The 22,945-nt window shown below is 46.2% G+C and overlaps 1 protein-coding gene across 1 annotated transcript in view; it reads right to left on the minus strand.

Annotated features, from left to right (window-relative positions):
• FECH (ferrochelatase) overlaps positions 1-22,945 on the minus strand; it is a 304,793-nt gene that overhangs the window by 198,934 nt on the left and 82,914 nt on the right. The window contains exon 5 of the mRNA XM_069627038.1: positions 12,088-12,222. Within this exon, the coding sequence (XP_069483139.1) occupies positions 12,088-12,222 (135 nt within the window). The remainder of the gene's footprint in view (positions 1-12,087; positions 12,223-22,945) is intronic.

The following is a 22,945-nucleotide window of genomic DNA, read 5'->3' on the forward strand; positions in this document are numbered from 1 at the left end:
GATCAGAGACAGCAACGGCACAAGCCACAAAACACAACAAGCAATAAACAAGGCCTTCACTGACTTCTATGCGGAATTATATGCTCACAGCGACCTTATACCCGAGTCAGACATAAGAGACACCCTCGAAGAAGTAGACCTACCTAAACTGGCCCCCGAGCAAAGAAATATGCTAGGAGAGGTCATTACGATCGAAGACATCACCGACGCGATTAGGTCCCTCTCCACAAGCAAGACCCCTGGGACCGATGGCCTTACCCCCGAGTTCTACAAGACATACGAAAAGATTCTCTCTCCCATACTACACGAAGTCTACGCGGAGGCATTCGAGACAGGCACGCTGCCAGGCACCATGAGAGAGACCCTCATAGTACCGATGCTCAAGCCAGGAAAACCACCTGAAAAATGTGACTCATATCGCCCACTTGCGCTCCTAAATTATGATAGCAAAATTCTCACGACCATACTCGCTAAAAGGCTCTCAAAGGTTATAGGCTCCCTGGTACATGAGGACCAGTGTGGTTTTGTCCCTGGACGCAACACTACAGCCAATTTGAGAAGGCTTCAGCACATAATGGCACAGACAGAGGAATACAAAGTCCTGGCAGTCCTCTCGCTCGATGCCATCAAGGCCTTCGACTCGATCTACTGGGAGTGGCTAACCGAAACCCTGAGGGAGTTTGGACTGGGTGAATACTTCATCCGATGGGTCAAGGTCCTTTACAGTAACCCAGTGGCAAGAGTCAAGACAGGGGGCTTGGTGTCGGGAGCCTGGGCTATTCAGAGGGGAACCAGACAAGGATGCCCGCTCTCGCCAATGCTATATATACTAGGCCTGGAACCAGTAGCAATTTATTTCAGGAAACAGCTGTTTGATGCGGGCATAAGTATTGGCGGTACGGACAACATCATTTCCTTGTACGCAGACAATGTTCTTCTATACCTTCGAGACCCCCAGATAAATGCCCCGATAGCCTTAGACATCTTAGACAATTTTTCGAGATACTCAGGCATAAAGTTCAGTCGACAGAAATCATCCGCCTTCCCTTTGGCTGGCCTTAGGAGGAAGAGTACAGAGGAGCTACCGGAGATTGGGATTCAGTGGCAATCTGAGTCCTTCCGCTACCTAGGCATCACCATAAAGCATACACCAATCTCCACTCACGAATGCAACACTGAAGCCGCATTATCGGGGGTACGGAACTCCATCAAATTCTGGACAAAACTACCACTATCAATGATGGGCAGAGCTGCAATATCTAAAATGATAATTCTACCTAGATTCCTTTATTACTTCACCAACATAATATACTACATTCCTCCATCCTTCTTCAGGAAGCTAGAATCCCTGATCCGAGACTTTCTTTGGGGACGAACCAGGCACAGGATTACTCTGAACATCCTCACACTTCCCTACTCCGCTGGAGGAATCCAACTACCCGATTTCCAGGGATATTATCTGGCGGCACAACTAACACATGTCGCCAAATGGCTGAGCGATGAGCCCATGGCTGAGACGAACCTTCTCTGCCAGCTGACCTCACCCCTGCATCCTAAAGAGCTAATATGGAACAACAAAATAGGGCCCCCTGACCCGCCCATAATTGTGCAGGTGGGTCGACAGGTGTGGAAAAGGACTAGATCTATGCTGGGCTTGAAGCACCCATACTCACCCGAGATTCCCATTCTTGCTGACGTATGTGGAGCCTCCGATGACCTATCAATAATGAGAAGATGGGAGAACTGTGGTGTCTACACGTGGGGGGACATGTTTGACGAAGGGCAATTCAGAGACTTTGAATCACTACAAGGAAACGAGGGGCTCGCCCCGTGCCACTACCTATGGTACCAAAAGGTTAAATCTATTGCCAAGAAGAAATGGAATGTGTGGCCTGAGGAACCCGAAACACACGCCCTGATCCAAGAGATGCACGGAGTCAGCGACGGTTGGAAACCAACATCAAGACTATATACCCAAATAAACGACCGATCGAACCCTAGAAGTACACGCTTGAAAGAGAAATGGGAATCTGACCTGGGGACCGAAATCACGGAGGGAGAATGGTCTAGAGCCCTAGCATACCCGAAGGAGATATCCAGGAACGCCAGGTTCAGGCTAATACAGCTCAATGTCTTATATAGGACCTACATGACCCCACATAGAATATCCGCCTTCAATGACAAAGTCAGCCCGATGTGCCCATGGTGCCCCTCCGACCACGCTGACATGATCCACATGTTTTGGACCTGCCCTAAATCTCAGAGACTATGGTTCGCTGCTGAACAGACGTGCAGGAAAGCTGGCCTGGAGACATATGAATGGACACCGAAAGAATGCCTCTTAGGCACCTACCCGAGGCTAAGCAAGATCAAGCACTTGATGAAACTAATGGACATAGCATGTGTACTGATAAAAAGAACGATCGCAATGGCCTGGAAATCCCCAGCAGGCCCCAGGTACGAACCTTGGATTAGGGAGATGGAAAGATGGACGATAGCAGAAACTGGAGCATGGGAGGAGGGAAGCAATCGGGGAGGCGAAGACTCGAGCTCCACACTTGAGGCCTGGAAGATCCTTCTGAGAGACATGATCTTCTCGTCGACCTATAAACCTCCCTGAATCAACCACCCACAAATGTTGCAATGGCCAAGTTTGTACACTGTCGCATCCAGCCTGCACGAGCCACCCCCCCTCCTCGTACCTCAAAGACCATTCAGAGCCCAACGGAATAGAGACAGGGGTTCACCTCCACAAGCAAAGTCCACAATAACTCGGAGACCAAGAGACAGTCACTGTTATCACTTTTACTTCTTTGTTTCTTTTTCCTTTTTTTCCTCTTGTTTGTTCCGTTCACAGTTCAATATTACTCATAACTAATATGGCATAAGTGATATGCAACTCAAGATTGATACAAACCAGGAGTGTAATGGTCCGTAATATAACTGTAAATGTTAAATGCCAATAAAAACATTTCAAAATAAATAAATGGTGGGTCTACCATTAGAGCCTGAACTTCTGAAATACGTCGTGCTGAAGTGATGGCCACTAGGAAGGCCAATTTCCACGACAGAAACTTTAGAGACGATGATGACATTGGCTCAAAAGGAGGCTTCATAAGAGATGTTAAGACCAGATTGAGGCTCCACTCCGGAGGAAATTTCTTCTCTGGAGGGAAACTCCGAAAGAGGCCTTTAAGGAAGTGTTTAATCAGGCGGTCGCTGAACAAAGGTGCCGAGTGCCGTCGACGAGTAAACCTGGAAATGGCCGCTAGGTGTACTTTTATTGAAGATACCGACAGGCCCTTTTGAGCTAAGAGCAGCAAGTATGGAAGGAGCTGTTCTGGCTTAATCGATTGCGGGGCCAAGCCTGGTTGATCCTCACACCATTGACAGAAACTTTTCCATTTGTACGCGTATGAGGCGTTTGTGGAAGGTGCTCTTGCCGCTTGTAGGATACGCCGACAGTCCTCCGGAATCGTTAGCCTACCGAATTCGGCGAAGTCAGGAGCCAGGCCGTCAACTGGAGGCTGTCCGGGTCGTGATGCCAAACAACACCGTCCTGTCGAGACAGAAGGTCGGGGGTCTTCTTGAATCTCATCGGTTCCGCCGCTGCTAAGTGTAGCAGGTCTGAAAACCACACCTGTCTGGGCCAGTATGGGGCCACCAGAGTTACACGACATGGGTACCTGAGGATCCATTGCAATGTCCTCCGGACCAGGGGAAATGGAGGGAATGCGTACATGAATTTGTTCGTCCATGGGAAGGAGAACGCATCCCCCAGAGAGCCCTTCTGAGGCCATCTGCTTGCGTACTGATGGCATTTTTTGTTGTTCTTCGTTGCAAACAGGTCTATGGACGGGTGTCCCCATTTCTTGAATACTTGTTGTAGTTGCTGGTCGTTCAGTACCCACTCGTGAACTTCGTTCATTTCTCTGCTGAGGGCATCTGCTTCCACGTTTCTCAAGCCTGGTAGGTGGAACGCTAAGATTTGCATGTTGTGTTGTAGGGCCCAATGCCAGATTTTCTGTGCCTCCGTCGATAGGGATCTGGAACGTGTCCCTCCTTGTTTTCTCAAGTAGAACATTGTAGTGGTGTTGTCTGTCATGACACGCACCACCGAGTCCCTCAGTTGCGGAAGAAAAGATTTTAGAGCCCATCAAACTGCTCTCAATTCTAGCAGGTTGATATGCAGGGAGGACTCCTGAAAGGACCACTGGCCTTGTACCTGTAACATATCCAAATGAGCTCCCCATCCGCTCAGCGATGCATCCGTCACCACCGTCTTTTGAAACTCTGGTTCCCGTAGAGGCATCCCTTTCGTTAGATGAGTAGACACTCTCCACCAGCCGAGTGCTTGAACTAGTTGTTCGTCGACGACCAGTCTGTCGGACCAGCGACCTCGGCTCTGCGCCCAACGGTCCACTAGAAATTCCTGGCAAGGCCTCATAAACAGACGGCAGTTGTTTATTAGCAGAATGCAGGACGACATGGTCCCTAGCAGTGACATGTACTTGCGCACCGAGACCTTGGTACCGCCTCTCCATTCCGACGCCTTGTTTTGAAGTTTCTGAATTCTTTCGCTGGATGGTCTCACCAGGCTTGTGTGTGTATGAAACTCCACTCCTAGGAAGACCAAGGTCCTCGAAGGCTCTACGGAGGACTTGTTGAAGTTTATTGCGAAGCCCAGTTCCTGTAAGAGGGACATTGTGGCTCGTAGACTGTCTCGTGTTTGTTCCTTGGATGAACCTCTGACCAGCCAGTCGTCTAGATATGGATAGACATGATGACCGTCCTTCCTTAAATGGGCTGCTATAGGGGCCAAGCACTTGGTGAGCGTCCTGGGGGGAGGACTTGAGCCCGAACGGGAGGACCTTGAACTGAAAATGCTTTCTCCCGACGACGAATCTTAAATATCTCCTGTGTCGTGGGCGTATTGGAATGTGAAAATAAGCATCTTGAAGGTCTAGTGATGATAGATAATCCATGGGTTGCACCGACCTGATAACCTCTTGGAGCTTTAGCATTTTGAATTTTAGGCTCTTTAGCCACTTGTTGAGTACCCTCAGGTCGAGAATGGGCCTCCATTTGCCGTTTGGCTTTTTTACAACAAAGAACCTGGAATAAACTCCTTGTCCTTCCTGTGCTACAGGAACTCTCTCTACCGCCCCTTTTTGCAACATAAGCGCCGCCTCTTGTCGTAGGACTCGGAGGTGGGGCTGTGTCGAGAATAAAGGAGGAAGACGCGGAGGCTTGTCTTTGAATTGCAGCGCATGACCCATGCGAATCGTGTCTAGGATCCATCGATCTGTGGTGATGCATTTCCATCGGTCGAAGTGATGAGAGACTCGACCCCCCAGGACGTTCCGAAGGCCGTCATTGGTTGCTGGTTTGCTTGGTCTTCCTTGACGACGGACCTGAGCCTCGCCGTCTGGAGGCTTGATAATCCCTGCTTCTACGTGCCGACTGGGACGCTCGTCTGAACCCTTGTGAAGAGTAAGAGGGCCTGTTGAATCCACGGTCCCTCGAGGCTCCAAAGCGGGAGTTTCCAGAAGCACCCCTGAAGGGGCGAAAAGAACGAAAATTTCTACCCGTTTGAAGGGCGCCGAGGGACCTAGCAGTATCCGTGTCTTCTTTCATCCCTTTCAGCGCTTCATCAACCTTTTCGCCAAACAGGTGTTCCCCTTCGCATGGCATGTCAAGGACTTTGTACTGTACTTCAGGACGGAAAGTAGTACATTTGAGCCACGCTTGCCGACGAAGCACTACTCCATGGTTGTTTTGTTTGAACCCAGATTCTGCTAGGTCAACTGCGATATTGATAGCGTGGTTCGAGGCCTCTTCGCCATCCCGCACCAGTAACATAGCTGCTTTCCGGTGTTCGTCTGGCAGGTGTTCAAGGATAGGGGCTAATTTGTGCCACATTTCCCTATCATATCGTGACACGATCGCCAAGGAATTGGCTGCTCTTACTGTCGTCGCTCCAACCGAGAGCACCTGCTTTCCAAAGGCGTCCCGTCTCCTAGCCTCGCTTTCAGGTGGCGTTGAAAATTTTTGCTGGACCCTGGCCTTCCTAGCCGCTGCCGCCGAAACCACCGAGTCAGACAGAGGCTGTGATGTTAGACATTTTGGAGTGGACTCCGGAGCTTTAAACTTTTTCTCGATCCGTCCCTTTATGGCGGGCTCCGAGAACGGATGGCGCATCGTTTTGAGACCTTCTTGCCACACGTGGTCTAGGATTGGGATGGCAAAAACCGATTTTCTCCTTTTACCCATATGGTCAAAAAGCAAACAGTCTTTCTTCTGCTCCTCCGGAATCGAGCCGAATTCGGAACAAGCTTTCCCCATCATTGCATGGAAGGCTCCCACATCATCCGGGGGAGATGGCTGTGACTGGCTCCTCGTAGACTCTTCCTCTACATCCGAATTCCATGTTGGGTCCCTTGAAGGTGACAGGGAGATGTCTGACCCTGAGTCACCCAGTACAGAAATCGGACTCCGACAACTCACCCTCCTCCTGTGCTCGAGGACGATCTTTTACTGCCTGGGGAGCCGATGGGTGTTTCGTCGTCGATCGAGCCGTACAAGTTTGCTCGTCGACGGAAGGTACAGACAAAAGTGACGATGACGTCCCGGGCTGAGGGAACTGCGTATCCAGCCGCTGCAGGAGCTTCTGAAGAGTATTAAGCACATCCAGAGACAAAACTGTCTGGGGGGTCAATAACGTGGACGATATCGGTACCACACCCCCGTTTGCACTCGTCGCCGTCGTAGTCGACGTGGAAGGACGTAAGCCTAAATCCGATGGCTGCAGAACCAGATCACCTTCTCCTTCTGCCGAGCCGGCCGTGTCTGGCTGCAGTAAGACCTCCGGGGGGGATCGGGTCATAGACCTCGGGCAGCCAAGCCATGGACTGAGTCTCCGTCGACGGGGGAATCCCCACCGCTGCTGCTTGAACGGTAATAGGCATCGTCAATGACACTGAGGTCGACGAGCAAGTCGTCGTCGAGCCCTTAGACTTCGTCGTCGATTTGGATGCCGACTTCCCGGCTGAGGCTTCCCGACTCATGGAAGACCTGGGACGGTCCCCTGAGGAGGATTTCGACAGCGCTAGCCTCTCCGTCTTAGATGATGAGGAGGAGGAGGACTTTTTATGTGATGAGGAGGATCTATCCTGTTTCCTCTTATGCTTGTCCTCAGAGCGCATTTCAGCTGGCCGTACCTTCTTCGATGGAGGTTCCGACTTACTCCTGAAGGCCGTGGAGCCAACTTCCGAAGCCGGGTAGGCCCCTGCTCCGTCATTAAGCCAGTCGACCAGCCTTCTTTTTCGGTCCTTAAGGGTTTTTTGGGAGAAACCCTGACAAATTTCACATGTATCCGCCGAGTGGTGCGGGTGGAGACAGTAGATACAGTCCATGTGGCCATCACCTTCATAAACCTTTTTAAGGCCACAGGTTGCACACGGGCGAAATAACGCTTTTCCAGACATAATTCTCCAGAATTTGAACTTCGTCGAAACGAACAGACAAAAACAACCTAGTTTTCACTAGTAGTAAAACACGAGGATCCCACTACTTTGAAAGACGGTTGAAATCTGAGGGAGCGCGGGGGTGGGGCCTGTATTTATATCATGACGCCCTGACGGCGCGGGCACGCATGATACAAAACGAGGTGGATAGAACGCATAAGCGTCGAAAAAGTTTTCCTACGGGAAAGGGTCTATATAATGTACTGGGGATTCCCAGCCTGACGACGGGGAATATTCTAAGCATGTGAATCCATGAAAGATCCAATGCTGGAGAACTATAGAGCCTATGGTGGCATTAGTTAGGCTGAAACACGAGGGCAAAGGATTATGGATGTCAGGCCCAACTCAATTTCATTATTTGCAGACAACACTCTACTATACATCCGTAACCCTGAAACTAACCAAGCACTCCTCATGTCAGATATACACGAATTTGCTGAATACTCTGGGTATAAAATCAATAGCAAATCCGAAATGTTCCCGTTGACGCCAGCCACCAAATGCCCGGCAACAACCTCTGGACTTAAATTGTCACCCCGACACATCCGATATCTGGGAATATTGGTCTCTAGAGATAGGCAGAAAATCATGAATAAGCGCTGCAACTCCTCAGTGCTAAATTTCAGATGTGGATGAAACTCCCCATTTCCATGTATGGCCTGATCGCTATTTTGAAAATGCTCGTTCTCCCTAAACTTCTCTACCTCTTTGTGAATTTACCAATATGGCCGGGCAGATCCTTCTTCGAGAGACTCCGTTCCATGGTGGGGACGTTCCTGTGGGGCGGAAAAACGGCTAGAATGAGATGGGAACAAATGGTCAACCGTAGTGTTCGTGTAGTATTGCAGCTCTGGAATTCAAATTGTATTACTTAGTTGCACAGGCACAATTCGCCAAACACTGGTACGATCTGTCAGACAAGTCACTCCACATATGGATGGAGAAATATGCTGCATCACCTATTGACCTCGGTTCCATTATTTTTAGTATACGACACAGAGCGTTTGACCCTCTGAACAGTACGGTCCGAGCATGGGGCGCACTCTGTAAAAGATTGAAGATAGACAGATCCTACGACCCGGAAGTACCCCTCTGGAACTTCCCCGATATTCCCCCAACATTAGATAAAACATTACAGAGAACCTGGGACCCAAACAAATAAATTAAAATGCGGGACATGTTCCCAAATGGTAAATTCGTGACCATGGATAACTAACAATATGATTGGAAGGGGTCCACTTAAGGCACTCCAATATTATAGAATGAAGTCCACCTTTGGTATGCGATGGCCACTCTTCCTAGATGAACCCTCTATACATCCATGCCTACAAGCAGCAACGGCCGGAAAAGGTCTAGGAATCTCTAAATGATAAGCACTAACACAGACACACACCCCTACATTGAATGATATCAGAGACAAATGGGAAAAGGACTTAAACATGCCCATCAATGATGAGAAATGGTCCAAATACTGTTCGCTCACTGAAACTATCACTGAATGCAGGCCTGCGATTGATACAATTCAAGGACCTAAACCGACTCCAATACACTCCAGCAAAAATGACCAAATGTACATCTAATTGTACAGGGGAATGCCCCAAATGCAAAGCACCTCAGGCGGGGTCGTTCCACATGTATTGGGGATGCCCGGTGGTGGCTAGGTTTTGGAAAAGCGCGGCAGATATTATAGAAGAGAACTGAAATACCGGCCTCCTTGACTTCCCAGAAATACTTTGGGGTCATTGGTAAGAGCGCAGAAACTACCAGAAGGCAGTTCAATATCTCGTGTGTGATAGCAAAAAAGTGCATACTGCAAAACTGGAAGAACCCTGCTCCACTATGTACAAATAACTACCTCTGAGAAATGTCATATGTTAATGAATGTGAGGAACAATACATATTGACTGTACCTAAAACAAGTTGCCCCCAAGGACATATGGGCCCCGTTTCGAGTATATTTATGTGAAATGGCCTCTGATGACAAAGCCTCAGTGTGAATTCGAATGTATCATTGTGTGATCATATTATGCCAGACGAAATGTGTATATTGCATTGTGGACTGTAATCATGTTGTATCTGCTAGGACCATCAATAAACAAAGTTAATTAAAAAAATTAAAAAAAGTACGCCAACAGAAGAAACATCTCTCGATTCGGATGATGATTTTCTTTTAAATGGGGTAACGGCCGTGGATTTGGGAGAGGGCTTACCTGCATTGAGTTTCCCCTTCCTTTCCTGCAAGGCCTTGACAGTCATGGATTGACATGAGCCACAGTTGTCGACTTTATAACCCGACACCAAGCACCACAGACCGACGCAGTGAGAGTCTGTGATAGACATCTTGGCTCCACAGTCTGAACACCGCCTGAAGCCTGTCTTCGGTGTCGAGGATATATTTGAGGAATATGAAACAGACTTAATCGGAAATTCGCAGAGGCGAGTAGCTCTGAAGCAGGCAGTAATGCGGAAAGAACTGCACTGACGGTCAGCACACGAGCTTCATATAACAGCGTGAACGTCACAAGGGATGATACGGAGGCCATCGAGGACCGAGACTCGACGACACTCGACCCTATGAAAACAAAATTCCAAAGCAAGCTGCAAGCAGACTTGAATATCAAAGATACAGAATACGTGGGAGGACACAATCCATTTGAAGCATTTGTTTTCTTCTCCTGTCTCAAATGTTATCCGTTCGTGGGCCAGGGACAGCACCACTAAGTCCCTTTCAGACCCGACTGGTCTAGACCCAAACTTCGATTGCATAATCATTTAAATGCTTTATCGCCTGGTGGTGGCAAGCTAGAATTTTTCTTTTCAGAAGGTTTAGATCATTCCGGGTGAAACGTTTATCGAATCACCATAAGTCAAATAGGATTCTATAATACAATTTTGAATAAGTTTAAATACGTTGCTGGACCCTCAGCCCATCTACATTTGTATATGCTAGAAATTATTCTGGTTAACTGTGCAGAGGGTGACTTTCACCCAACTGATACCAGACATGCTGAAATCTAGGCCAAGGGGCAGCAGCCTGTGTTTTCCAGAGGTTTTGGACCACAATTCTTATGATCCCTCACCGTTTGCTTTGCTAGTTAGGGCTGATGAGCTGTAGTCCATAATATCTGGTGAGCCAAAGGTTACAGGCCCTGCTGTAGGATGACACCTGGTAGGGTCATGAAGGGTGGATGGGGTAGGTGGTGTTGAATGGGCAATGGGTGCTAAAGGTGCTCTTTTCTTCATGGGAATACCTGTACCAGGACAAACTGCCTGGCAGAGATCATTGCTCTGTCAGTGGGGCTATCCAGATGTCCTCCCCCACCCTCCATAGAATGAGATAGTACATTCCTTGAAGGGTCTTTTTTCAGCAACCAAATACATAGCTTTCATATATTAGGCTTGAGAAAAATAGAATACTATGGTCCTGAACCACAGGACTGGAAGTATAAGGTTAGAGGATGAGTAAAGAATGATTACTGCCCTTACACCTCGAATTAGCTTGCAGGCCTTTAAGAAGGTCTGCTTCTGGATTACTCACTGGTAACGTACCTGGATTCTAGACTGTGAGAAATACTTTGCCTCTGCATCGCATGCACACCCACCTATAACGCAGAGCCAGATGGCAGAGAGGGTGATGAGCGCGCGCCAACCAGAGGCAGAGAGGAGGGTGCACGAGAACCAGAGGCAGAGAGGAGGGCCCCGCGAACCAGAGGCAGAGAGGAGGGCGCGCACGCATGAGGTAGAGGAGGGCGCGCACGCACGGGGCAAAGGCAAAGAGGAGGGTGTGTACGCACAAACACAGGGGGGGCATGCGCGCGAACCAGAGGCCGACATGTGGGGGTGTGCGTGCAAACCAGGGACACACAGGTGAGGTGTGCACACGAACCAGAGGCAGGGGGCGTGCGCACGAACCAGACAGGGGGTATGCGTGCAAACCAGAGGCAGAGAGAGAAAAAGCAAAGGAGGGCATGAGGGGCCGCAAAAGTGGCAGAGGGCGAGAGGGGAGGAAACCCAGAGCAAGGGAGGACACAAGGAAGGAAGGGGGTACAAGATAGGAGTCAAGGGGGTTCAAAAGCGAGTGAGAGAACGAGGGGCACAAGAAGTTGGGCAGAAGGGGACGTGAAAGCAAGAGCGAGATATGCGCGAGAGAGCTTAAGGGAACAAGAGAAGGCCGAGGGCGGTGGGGACCGCAAAAGCAAGAGAGGGTGAGCGTGACAGAGGGAGAGGGTGAGCATTCAGACGTGAGCGAGTATGCGGTGCACACGATAGAGCAAATGTGTATCTACAAGTGCCACAGAGTGCAAGATTAAGATACTACCGGGTAAACAATCAGAATACACTTCAAGGTCACACACATGGACATAGTGGGTATAAATTGCCTTTGCTGCAAATGCAACACATTTCGACTCAGTGGAGATTTAAATAAGAATGTCAATAATGCCTATACTGCACAGGAGGCCTTTGTCAGTCTCGTTCCAATTTCTCAAATTCTGTCCAGCACATTTTACAGATGGTCCCAGAAAGAAACCACAATACTTACGGTTATAATGCCCGCACTCACCTGTAGTTGAACAGCTATATTGTGGATACTGCGTGAAGGCAATAGCTCTCTCAATCCCATCCCTTTCCATTTCTTCAATAGCCCATTCCGTTAGAGGGTTAACGTAGCGAAAACCAATGTAATATTTGTGGGGTGCTGTTGATAGAATAAAAAAAAAAATATGGAAACGTTAACTTACTCCTTCCATACTAATGTTGTTTAACTCAAGCAATTCTTGAAGGATCAACATATTGTACCAACTCTCCCTGCGTCCCTTCCAGAGGAAACACCATTTCTTTTCACCTTTGCTGTCAGTAAGCTAAAGAGGCCCTCTACAGTTTTGAAAGGCAAGTAAAAGTAACAGGATGAAGGCATTCCCAAGATTGATGCCACACGTGCTACGGTGGGCACTGGGACACACTCAACTGCCCTTTTGGATGAACGCCCCTTTTGGCTAGAGCATGTGTGCAAAGACTGACGTGATGAAAATGCCTGCTAGAAAGAATGTAGACTAGTGGTTTGTTGGTTGTAGACTAACCTGGGTTTGAAAGTTTCCTATGCACTGGGGCAGCAATGTAGGTGCATCCAACTTTCCAAGTGTATCTTGCACTTGTTGCAGTAGGTTATTAGCCAGAAAACTAGACCAAGCAAGACAGACAACCAGAGGCATCACTAGGGCGGGATTGAGAGGCCCACGGATAGAAGCTCAGGGGTTACAACCAAAAGGCTAGCTAGCCCAGACAGTCCCGACATTAGCGTAGCCCCGGATCTTATCCAGACCTAGCAACACCCCTACAGACAACCATCAACAGAAGTGTCATAACTCGTAGCCCCATCACAAGAGTGTTTCATGTACTGCAATTAAAGGTTGCAATCAAAGGAACCTGAGGGAAAAGCCCAACACTATTTTTCCACCCAATATATTGCAACTGGCAGCAAATCTTGATATTGTGCCAAGACAGAAATGTACTCATCCAAGTGGCTGTAAATCTAGTGCACTTCTACAACTAATCCCATTGCCCAACATTTCTTCTTTTCCCAAAAGATGGCAAGGACTGGCTTCCCTCCTCCTACACCTCGCCTCTCCCTCTTCCTGCCCCTGATAAGTTTAGTTGTCATCAGAAAAGGGACTTCATTGGAGTAGGCTTCCCTTACGTTGAAGCACAATAAATAGGGGGTTTAGAGCTTCAGAGAGGAAACTATTTAAGGCAGTGCTGGAAATGGAAAAAATGGACGGCGGCATGAGAGCCAATTACCGCTGTCAAAAACACTTGGGAATAACCAAATTTAGAGAATTGTATTCCTGTTTGGGCATTCTTGCAAGAAGTTTGATTTTAACAAAATATTCTTCCATGATATATTAATAATCAATATTTACTGGAACCCGGCACATTGTAATCTTTGTGCATTTCTCAGCAATCTTTATTGTATCGGAGGAATTTATTTATTTTATTTGTTAGGTTATAGTGCGCCGGAATCCGCAGGCCTCAGAAGAAGAAATGAGAGGAGAGATAGAATAGACGAGTAAAACAATCTGCTTATTCGAATAAAATCGTTTTCAGGCAGGTCCTGATCGGCACAGGTTGTTCCATGCCTGGGTAGCCAGAGCAGGGAAGGATCTTCCCAGTGCACTAGTTAACTGGCTTCTACATATACAAATGTCCTCACTAGATCTGGTGGATCTCTTTGGGGTATGGACTTTTATACGATTTTTTAGGTAAACTTGGGCATGTCCGTAATGACCCTTGTGTACAATAGTGAGTGCCTTGAAGCGGATCCTTGCTTCCAATGGGAGCCAGTGAAGGCTTTTTCTGTGTGCCGTGATTGGGTCTTTTCTGTGCATTCTTTTTACAAGACGAACTGCATTATTTTGAAGTAGCCGTCCCAGGCCTCCCTTACTGGCACCAATGTTTAAAGCACTGCAATAATCTATCCTAGGCTTGAACAGTGTCTCACCAGGATAGTGCAGTTTGCTTCAGAGACATAGGGTTTCATCAACGGCAAGAGTCCAAGATGGCATTGGGATTTATTAACCACAATTTGGATATGGGCGTCTAAACTCAGGGATGCTTCAACGATTACTGCTAGTGTTATAATTTTAGCAACGGTCGGGATAGCCGGATTATCTATAATAAAACTGGAGTAGCACTGACCAAGCTTCAATCGTGCCTGGGGCGAGCCAAAGAGTAAGAGCTCAGTTTTGGCTGCATTAAGGCACATGCCGTTGTTGGCCTTCGAAGTCTGAATGGCGTTATATATTCTGACAACCCTCTCTACATCTTGTTCATATATTGCAGTCAGCTCAATAACCATCTTAGTATCGTCAGCATAATTTGTAAAGATTACTCCCAAATGATCTAACAGAGTACATAAGGGTTGGCAGAAAAAGGTTGAAAAGAGATGGCGAGAGGCAGGTGCCTTGGGGAACCCTGTGTCTCAGAATTCAGCTGGTGAGCTGGCCGATACCCACACAACTCTGGACATCCTGTTGTCCATGAAAGATTCAATCCAGGTGGCAGCTTCGTTGGAGCAGTGACCAATAGTCTTCAACCTATTTATGATCATAGTGTGATCCACCAGGTCAAAGGCTGCCGATAGGTTGAGCAACATCAGCTGCCCGCCTTGCTGTCATTTCCGTCTGCAGGTTGACCAGGGCGCTCTCCGTGCCAGGGTGTGCTCTGAAGCCGGATTGCTTGGGTGTAATATCTTGGCGGCCTCCAGATGGGTCTCGAATGGTGCGCTGGCCACTTTGTCAATTACCTTCAATAAGAAAGGAACATTTGAGATGAGTCTCAGATTAGAGTAGTCCTTGGGGTCTAACCCTGTTTTTTTATTATTATAGGGGTTATCGCAATTTTCTTCAAGACATCAGGGACATTGCATTCTCTAAAGGATGCGTTGGTGAGCCGCATTAAGAATGGGGTAAAAAAAAGTTCTTTATAGGTAAGGAACATTTTTGCAGAAGGATTTCTCCACACAAGAAGAGGGCTTCATAGAGTTTAATATTTCCATCAAATCGCCCTCTTGAATAGGGCTAAAAGGCAAAAATGGGTCTCTGCGGCTGCGTTAAGTTAGAAGTGCAGGGTGACTGTGGAATCTTACTGTGAGACGCCTGGGAAGGACCGCCCTTGTTGCGTGCAATATTAGAGAGGGCTTTGTCAATTTTATCAAGAACTGCTCTCTGGATGTCTTTACAATCAGAGTTGGATAGGGTAAATGGAGGGTGCTGTGGCGGGCAGTTTTTCAAGATCACAAAGTATCTCAAAGAACTTCCTAGAGTAGTTTTCTGCACTAGATATGTGACAGTTAAAGTAGTTTTCTTAGCCAACACGATTTCTGCCCGATCTAGTTTCTCCAGTGATTTCCATCTTTCCTTATTCAATAGCGTATGGTCTTTTTCCCCACACTCTTTCAGCCTTCAATTTTTCCTGCTTCCGTTGAGATAGGGATGGGGTATACCATCTGTGATTGTTATCTTTTTATCTACACAGTTTGATTTTCATGGGGGCAACTTGAACCAGAAACTAATTTATGGTTTTCTCATATTCATGTACCTGGGAGTCAGGGGAGTCTATATCCGATGTAGAGTTCATAAGATTCTTAAGGCAGTGTAGTAGGTCAGTGCAGTGAATTTTATTGTAGTTCCTACTACAGACTTCCCTCAACATATTTTTCTTATTTATAATATAAGAAGGGGGTATCAGCTAAAGTGGTCGGACTAAATATAGGGGTTAATTTCTAGGGGACTTAAGTTGAGGTTTTTACTAACAACCCAGTCCAGCGTGTTGCCATGATTATGTGTTTGGTTCTTACTATGCATTTCGAAACCTGCAGACACAAGTCGTTGGGAAAGATTAGTAGCTTCCACATCTAGGGGATTGCCATACCATCGGTTAAAATCGCCCAGTAAAAGTGTGGAATTATTGGGTTCATTAAGAGAATAGTATCTCCAGGAGATCATCTGTGAACGATGGCATGTCATTGGGGGGACGCTAAAGTAAGACTATTCATACAGTTGTTCTGGGTGGGAGTGATTTTCAGTAGTATAATTTCGCAGTCATTACAGCGGACTTGTGACCGGAAAATATGTAAATTGTCACTGGCCAGAATAGCAACACCTCCGCCTTTGCCAACATCGGTTTTGGCCAGCAAAACGTATAACCCCGAGGGGTGGTTAAATGTATATTAGGTTCACTAGAGTCACGCAGCCACGTTTCAGTTATACACATAATATCAATCGTCTGGTCAGTTATATAGTCTCTGACGTTTATGGCACGTTTATCTATGGATCTTGTATTAAGTAGAGACATTTTAAGAGGGCCGCCATTTGGGGCCAGAAGCTCAGTCGGCTTTGGCTGTAACTTAGTCGAGCCAGCAGTTAGAGCAGCTTTGGCCCAAGTACCGAAGTCTTATTGGGAGGGCTGCGCTGTATGAAAGGCGTAGACAATAGATTTATAAGTGCTGAATTACCTGCATCGTCCATAAGGTCTGGTGGGGACAGGATACCCTCATGAAATAGCTGATCCATAGATCCACTAGGTCAAGGGATCAGCGCGCCACACGCATATTTGTTGGACCCCGACACGCCTGGCAACAAATAGAACATTCTCAGGGACTACAAGTCTGATGGGGTTTGTAGTTCCCGACGCGAAGCACGAAGACTAGAGTTAAGCCTATTATGAGCGAAGGGATAAACAGGAGGATCAAAGCACCTTAGAAATGCCATTTATAAACTTTCCAAGAGGTAACAAGCGCAAGTCCAAAAAGGAGGATGGTCACTAAAACAAGTAAAAATACACCATTTAGTTGAAATCAAATCTGGCTGTGTTAAAAGCAGTAGCAAATTAAAATGCTGTCTAAATACCATCTACGGTCAGCGTGCTAACGCTTCTTTTTTCAATTTGGCTTCCCGGCAGGAAACCAAGCATTTCGTTTTTGATTTCCAATAATGACTATGTTATTTTGGTAATGTTAAATATCTTTAATAGGGCGCAACTCGGCCATGGGCCTCAATGCACAGCATGTAAGAGGATAAACAGAAAGTCTAGAAAAGCAAAAGGAGGAGACAAGAACAAGTAAGGAGCTTAGTCGTTGGAATTAAAGAGATACGTTTTTAGAGAGCTCTTAAAATGAGGAAAGTTCAGGGCAGAGACGAAGATCAGTGGGCAGCGTATTCCACTTGCGGGGTGCAATAGAATCAAAGGCTGAGGGATTTTAATTCTACATGCCCTGTTGAGATCTTTTGCCCCAGTCAGGTAGAGAACTTTTGTTCCTCTTTTGATTGTACCTTAAAAAGTACCTTTGGTAAGCTGTGGGCTTGTATTTTAAACCCTTGGGTAATGTCCCTGGTGACATTCCAAACAAGGCAACCTGGCATAGGGGTGATGCAACATCAACGATAGGACTATATGTTGTTATCCCTGCGGTGTTACACAGATGCTCCACTTTCAAAACTCTTGAATCCAACCTTGGCGACCATAATATGCTTTTTGCCAATATAGGAGTTGTCGAAAAACGTATTGTGGGGCCGATGGATTTGACTGTAAATCAAGCTTATAATCAAGTTATTTGCAACACCAAAAATAAGTACAGATTTAAAGACAGGCCAATTAATTAATGTAATCAATCCTTATTTGAATGGCAACCTGAGACTCTTCTCCCATACTCCTATAACCTAGTTAATTCTCAAAAGAAGGCAATGAGACAAGACATGAAATTGAAATCATGAAACCTGGTAATTTAGATCACAAAGCCACAGAAATAGCAATTAAAAATTAACTTCAGGAGGTATAAAAAGTAGCTGCTCCAATATCGTCATCTCCTTTTACAATCGGAGGGAGAATGCATGTTGTTGATCATTGCAGACCAATCAGACTGTCTTGGATCCTACAAAAACTGTCTTGGATCCTGTAATTCTAGAGCCTCTGCCCCCAATAGCCTTTCCAACAGACTGTATAAACATGCTACTACTCTATGTTAAAGAGCTGGAGAGTTGTTCTCCTCAAACCGGCCGAATGAAGAAAAAACAAACAGGATTTCGTAAAAACATAAGTACTTCTTTAAACAGCTTTTTAATTCATAGTTGTACAGGAAATACCCTGGTGTAAGACTGCATCCTCATCCATCTAGCTTCTATCGATCTTTCAGCTGCTTTTGATCTGGTGCACCATGAAAAAAACCTTGCTGCTAGGGGGCTCCAAATGGCCTCCTAACATCCAGATTTACCTTCATTACAAAACCTTCATACAAGGGAGGCTTAACTATCAATGTCACCTCTCTAGAAACATCTCCATTTGGAGGTTGAGCCATGGGTACGTTTTGGCACCCTGCCTCTTCAACCTTTAGGTCTCTGACATTGAAGAGTCTCTGGAGAAAGTGACTTTTATTCCCCCATGCCTCCCATTTAGGAAAATTTAGGCTTATGCCAATGACTTTATACGTTTGGAACTTACTCAAATTGTTATTCAAAGACATCCATTCTTTCACTCAATTCACAAGACAATGGATTAAGTATAAATCATCTAAAACAAAAATGATTCGATTCACTAAATTGAGGAGAAAGTGAGGCTTTTCCAGGTTTATAGACAACAACAAAACTAGACTTTATGGAAAGTTTTACATATTTGGATTTTCCTGTTACTACTAGGACAAATAAATCCTTGATAATTAACACTTTACGCAGGAAAACAACTGTTTTGACAGCACAAATGAAGAAATAAAAATAAAGAATAGTGGAGATACTCACTGATGTACATCATAAAATTCTACTTTGGCAAAGTAGTCCCAAAACACATATATGGCCTCAAGGTAATGCACCAGTTGGAGCTTGATGACCTAGATGACCTAGCCGCTGTTGAGGCCATTACATGAAGAATGTTGTTACTACCCAATTGTGTTCCAGTGGCGGTTTTACGCTTTTGAGTTAGGCTTGCAATCATTGAAAGGGAGGGTTTTGTGGAAACAATTTTTTTACTGCAAAATTCACAATCCTCCCGCTAATTCTCTCTTTGTGGATCAACATGCAAAATCACTGGCAGACTAACAACATTCTACGTATTTCTACAACAAAATGTCTCAATCTGCTTGTGGATTTAGAAGTCGCTGCTGATACACATATAATCCAAGCAGTGCTAAAACAGCACTTGTAAGGAAAGGACTGGATGGACGCATGTTCTTCCATTTAGTTTAAACTATTATTGCATAGATCGCTTGAGCACAAACAGTGGCAACCGTGATTCCTTATTTGATCAAATTCCCAAGTGCTATTTGGCAATCTCATTTCATTAGGTTTGGATGTAATCTTGTCCAAATAAATAAAAAGTTATACATTTGCAATCGATTACCCATTGTGTTGATTTTGTAACTCCATTAAAGAAATGGAGTGCAAAGCACTTGGTGATTTCCTGTCCTGCATTGCACGTTTTACATACTTTAAACTATTTGTACATAATGCAGAGTTTATTGAGGCAGACACTTTTGGTATAGACTCTTACTTGGGAACACAGTGTTTGCCGTCATTAGTTGTCTGGAAATAATGAAGTTGATTAATTTGATACTGGATTTTATTTTTTTTAAACCTATTGTGGAGCTATTTGGAGTATACACTACAGAAGAAATACAGAGTCACTGATAAATTGCCACTTTTAAAATGGACACTCGCACAGAAGAACAGGTGCTTTCAAACGGAAACCTTTGTTGATTTTTTTTTTAGGAAGAAATAAAAGTTGGTCAAACGTAAGATGATTTGGGTGTCAAATGAACTATTAGAGGAAGCACTCGGCCACAATATCACGAAAGGCACATACATGCCAAGAAAAAGGGACCCATGCCACTTAGATTTTGTAGGGAGAGTAACAAATCACATCTGGCGACTAAGGACTGTAAAGCATGCCGCCATGTAAACTGTGGTAACCATCCACCTTGCAACTATACCAGTAACTGAGGAGCTCTGTATTCTGTCAGGTATAGAGGAGTAAAAAACGTGGAAGGCCGATACCAAAAAGTGGCAAATGTATAGACATAACCGAAATGGCCTTTTGGCGTCAAATTTGTTGAGACATCTCTGTTATACAGGAACATGGTCTAGAAAACAAATAGGCAAATGGGCGGAGAGTGGAGCAGCAAGTGGTGAAGCAGTATGGCAGTCCCCCTTGCAGTCTGTCTACAGTGTTTGTGCAACGAGGAGGAGCTGCAGTATAAACGTTTCTCCCTCTCGTGGAGCAAGTCGCAGAGAGTGGAGCAGCGAGTGGTGAAGCAGTCTGGCAGTCAGGCCAGCCGGACACTGCACCGCACCAAGTGTCAAGTGAGGAAGAGGTCTAGGCTGATGGGGACACTGCACATAAGAACTCCAGCACGGGGAAAGTGGGACCCGTTGTGTCAGACTATCGAACAAGGGTAAGAATAACCAGCATAAGCAATAACGTACAGAGGGAGCTAGCAGCTTTTAAAGCTGGTTTGTACCGACATGCCATTTGGGTGTCGGAAGGGCAAGACTTTACATAAATCTGCTTGCGCTACCCTTAGATCCCTATAGAGGAAGAACGAATGGTGCAGTAGCCGCGCATGTTGCTGGCGTGGGTGCAGTACGGCCGAGTATCCAGAGCGGTTAATGGCTGCAATCTAAGCATTGAAGCAGGGGATTTCCCTTTTGCTGCTCTGAACAGAGTGCGTATGAGGCAAACACGGTGAGCACTAGTGCAGAGGTGCAGAGGAGGCACACACAAAAACTGCCTGTAACGTGGCCTGTAAACAGGCTGACTGCGGGGTATTTGCACCATTTGAACCCTGAATAAGCCACTAAAACAGGTTAGAACAAAAAAAATAGAAACATACTTGGCTGACCCTGTGGAACCAACTTGTGCGGAAACAAGACTCAAGTCTAAATTGCACAATGGGAAGCTTACAAATCACTGAGAAAGGGTGCATCGCTTTGCAAGCTCATCAGGAGCTGGAAATCTTATGCGACATGCAGAGCCCGCAGCCAAACACAGACACTATCCTGAGTCCAGTACAGCTAAATGAAGAACCTGACTTGGGTCCCTGAGGGGAATGACTTAAGCAAAACAAAGTTGATACTTCCAGAAAAAAGGGGGTGGGGGGGCCAAGGCGACACTGCAGGAAGAAACGGCCCCAGACATGGAGGACCTCCACGAAGAGTAGTCCACACAGAGTCTGTTCTCCGAGCCCAGTAGAAAGGAAGATGACCTCAGTGGGGAGACTCAAGGACAGTCCATCAGCTGGATGTGCAACGGGGCTCTAACATCAATGCTCCGATGCCCTTGGACAAACTAGTTCTACCTCCACTGACCAATCATGTAACTTTTTCAACTCATAAAACCACACAAGATGGGAATGTGATCAATATGAGTAATGACAATCGTGAGGCTCAATCTGGAATAACAGTACTGAATAGGGAGACTCTGGGTGGTAAGCATAACCGGGCACCGTGCTACATAACTAACGACCAGGAGTCTGTGTTGGACCAGTCATTCAAGAAACTCTGTAATGACATGGAGGGAAGAAGAGCACACACCCATCGAACCACTGGGAATATTGGCTACACCAATAAAACTGGTAACCAAAAGAACTGGAAAAAGCTGCAACTATGCCCTCAGCCCACTAAACAGCTCATTAATAGAGCACCAGGTAATACGAGTACCCGGTGTAATCCTGACTGCCCCCCTACATGACAAATACATCACTCCCAAAAATATAACATTAAGGAGAGACTCCAAAGTCATGCTGCAAATGGAAACTTGGAACCTATGGGCCCTGCATCGATGTCAGCACTTCATCTGGTGCTGGAATCCTTATTAAGACTATGGACAACGTAAAAGAGCTGGGTCAAGCCACGCCGCAAAGTTACATTCTTTGGACCAAGTTTTAAACAAACTACTCATGAACAATCAGGACTACATGTGCCTGTGTAAGGCGTCACAGGGGAATCCTATCCTAGCAGTAGAGAAGGGAGGGTGGGGTTGGGTCATTAATCCACAATGAGAACCAACAACCAGAGGAGGCACTAGCTGAGAGGAGGATGGCTGAGGAAAACCACCAAAAATCCCTTACGCCAAGCGTGGTTTCTCCAGATAGCCCCCCGCTTGTCGAAATATGTCTCAGGGAACAGGAAATTCCCTTAGAGGACTCTTGCCCAGCGCCAGAAACAAAAATCATTGTCGACTCACCAGAAGAAGATTCGGATCGAGAGGGCTGGGTAAGAGTGACTAGACAAAAAAGGAAAGGAAAACAGCAAAAGAAAAAGTCCCAAAACATGCAAGCCTCAAATGGAAATAAGCCGTGCCTAGTCGGGAGAGGCTTCAGATACAAATGCATCGCAGCCAAAACAAAAACCAAGCTGCACAAGTAGCAAAAAGGGGGCGAACCAAAACAAAAAACAACCCGAAATAACTGCATTTTTGGAGAATCCTGAGATCCCCGATGTGGTTATTCCAATCCAGGAATTAGCCAATCGGAGTGTCCTGGTAGAGGATCAGGCACTTCCTCCCGATCACCCGGCTATGGTTTTGCCAACGAGGATGTAACCTATCCAGGGTTCAGTGGACGAGTTGACGGCCTCTGCATCACAGAAAGCTGAAAAGACTCTTTTCATGGCACAATAATGAGCTGGAAGATCAAGGCACAAATTTGTGGGCCCATCCACATAAACCGAGGCCAAATAATAAACAGCTTTCAGGCAATTCCACAATTGAGGGCCCTGAGATCTGAGGACATAGTGGGAGTTGGATTCCCCAAAAAAGGGCAGAAATATCAGTCTGTTACTATGCTTCCAACCTTATCGCACAGATTGTCTGGAATAATCAAGTAAACCTCAATTCCATTTGCTGTCAAGTAGGCCAACTAAATACAACAGAGGAAATTG

Source organism: Ambystoma mexicanum, chromosome 6p, assembly GCF_040938575.1.
Source record: "Ambystoma mexicanum isolate Mex_15411 chromosome 6p, UKY_AmexF1_1, whole genome shotgun sequence".
Taxonomy (NCBI): Eukaryota; Metazoa; Chordata; class Amphibia; order Caudata; family Ambystomatidae; genus Ambystoma; species Ambystoma mexicanum.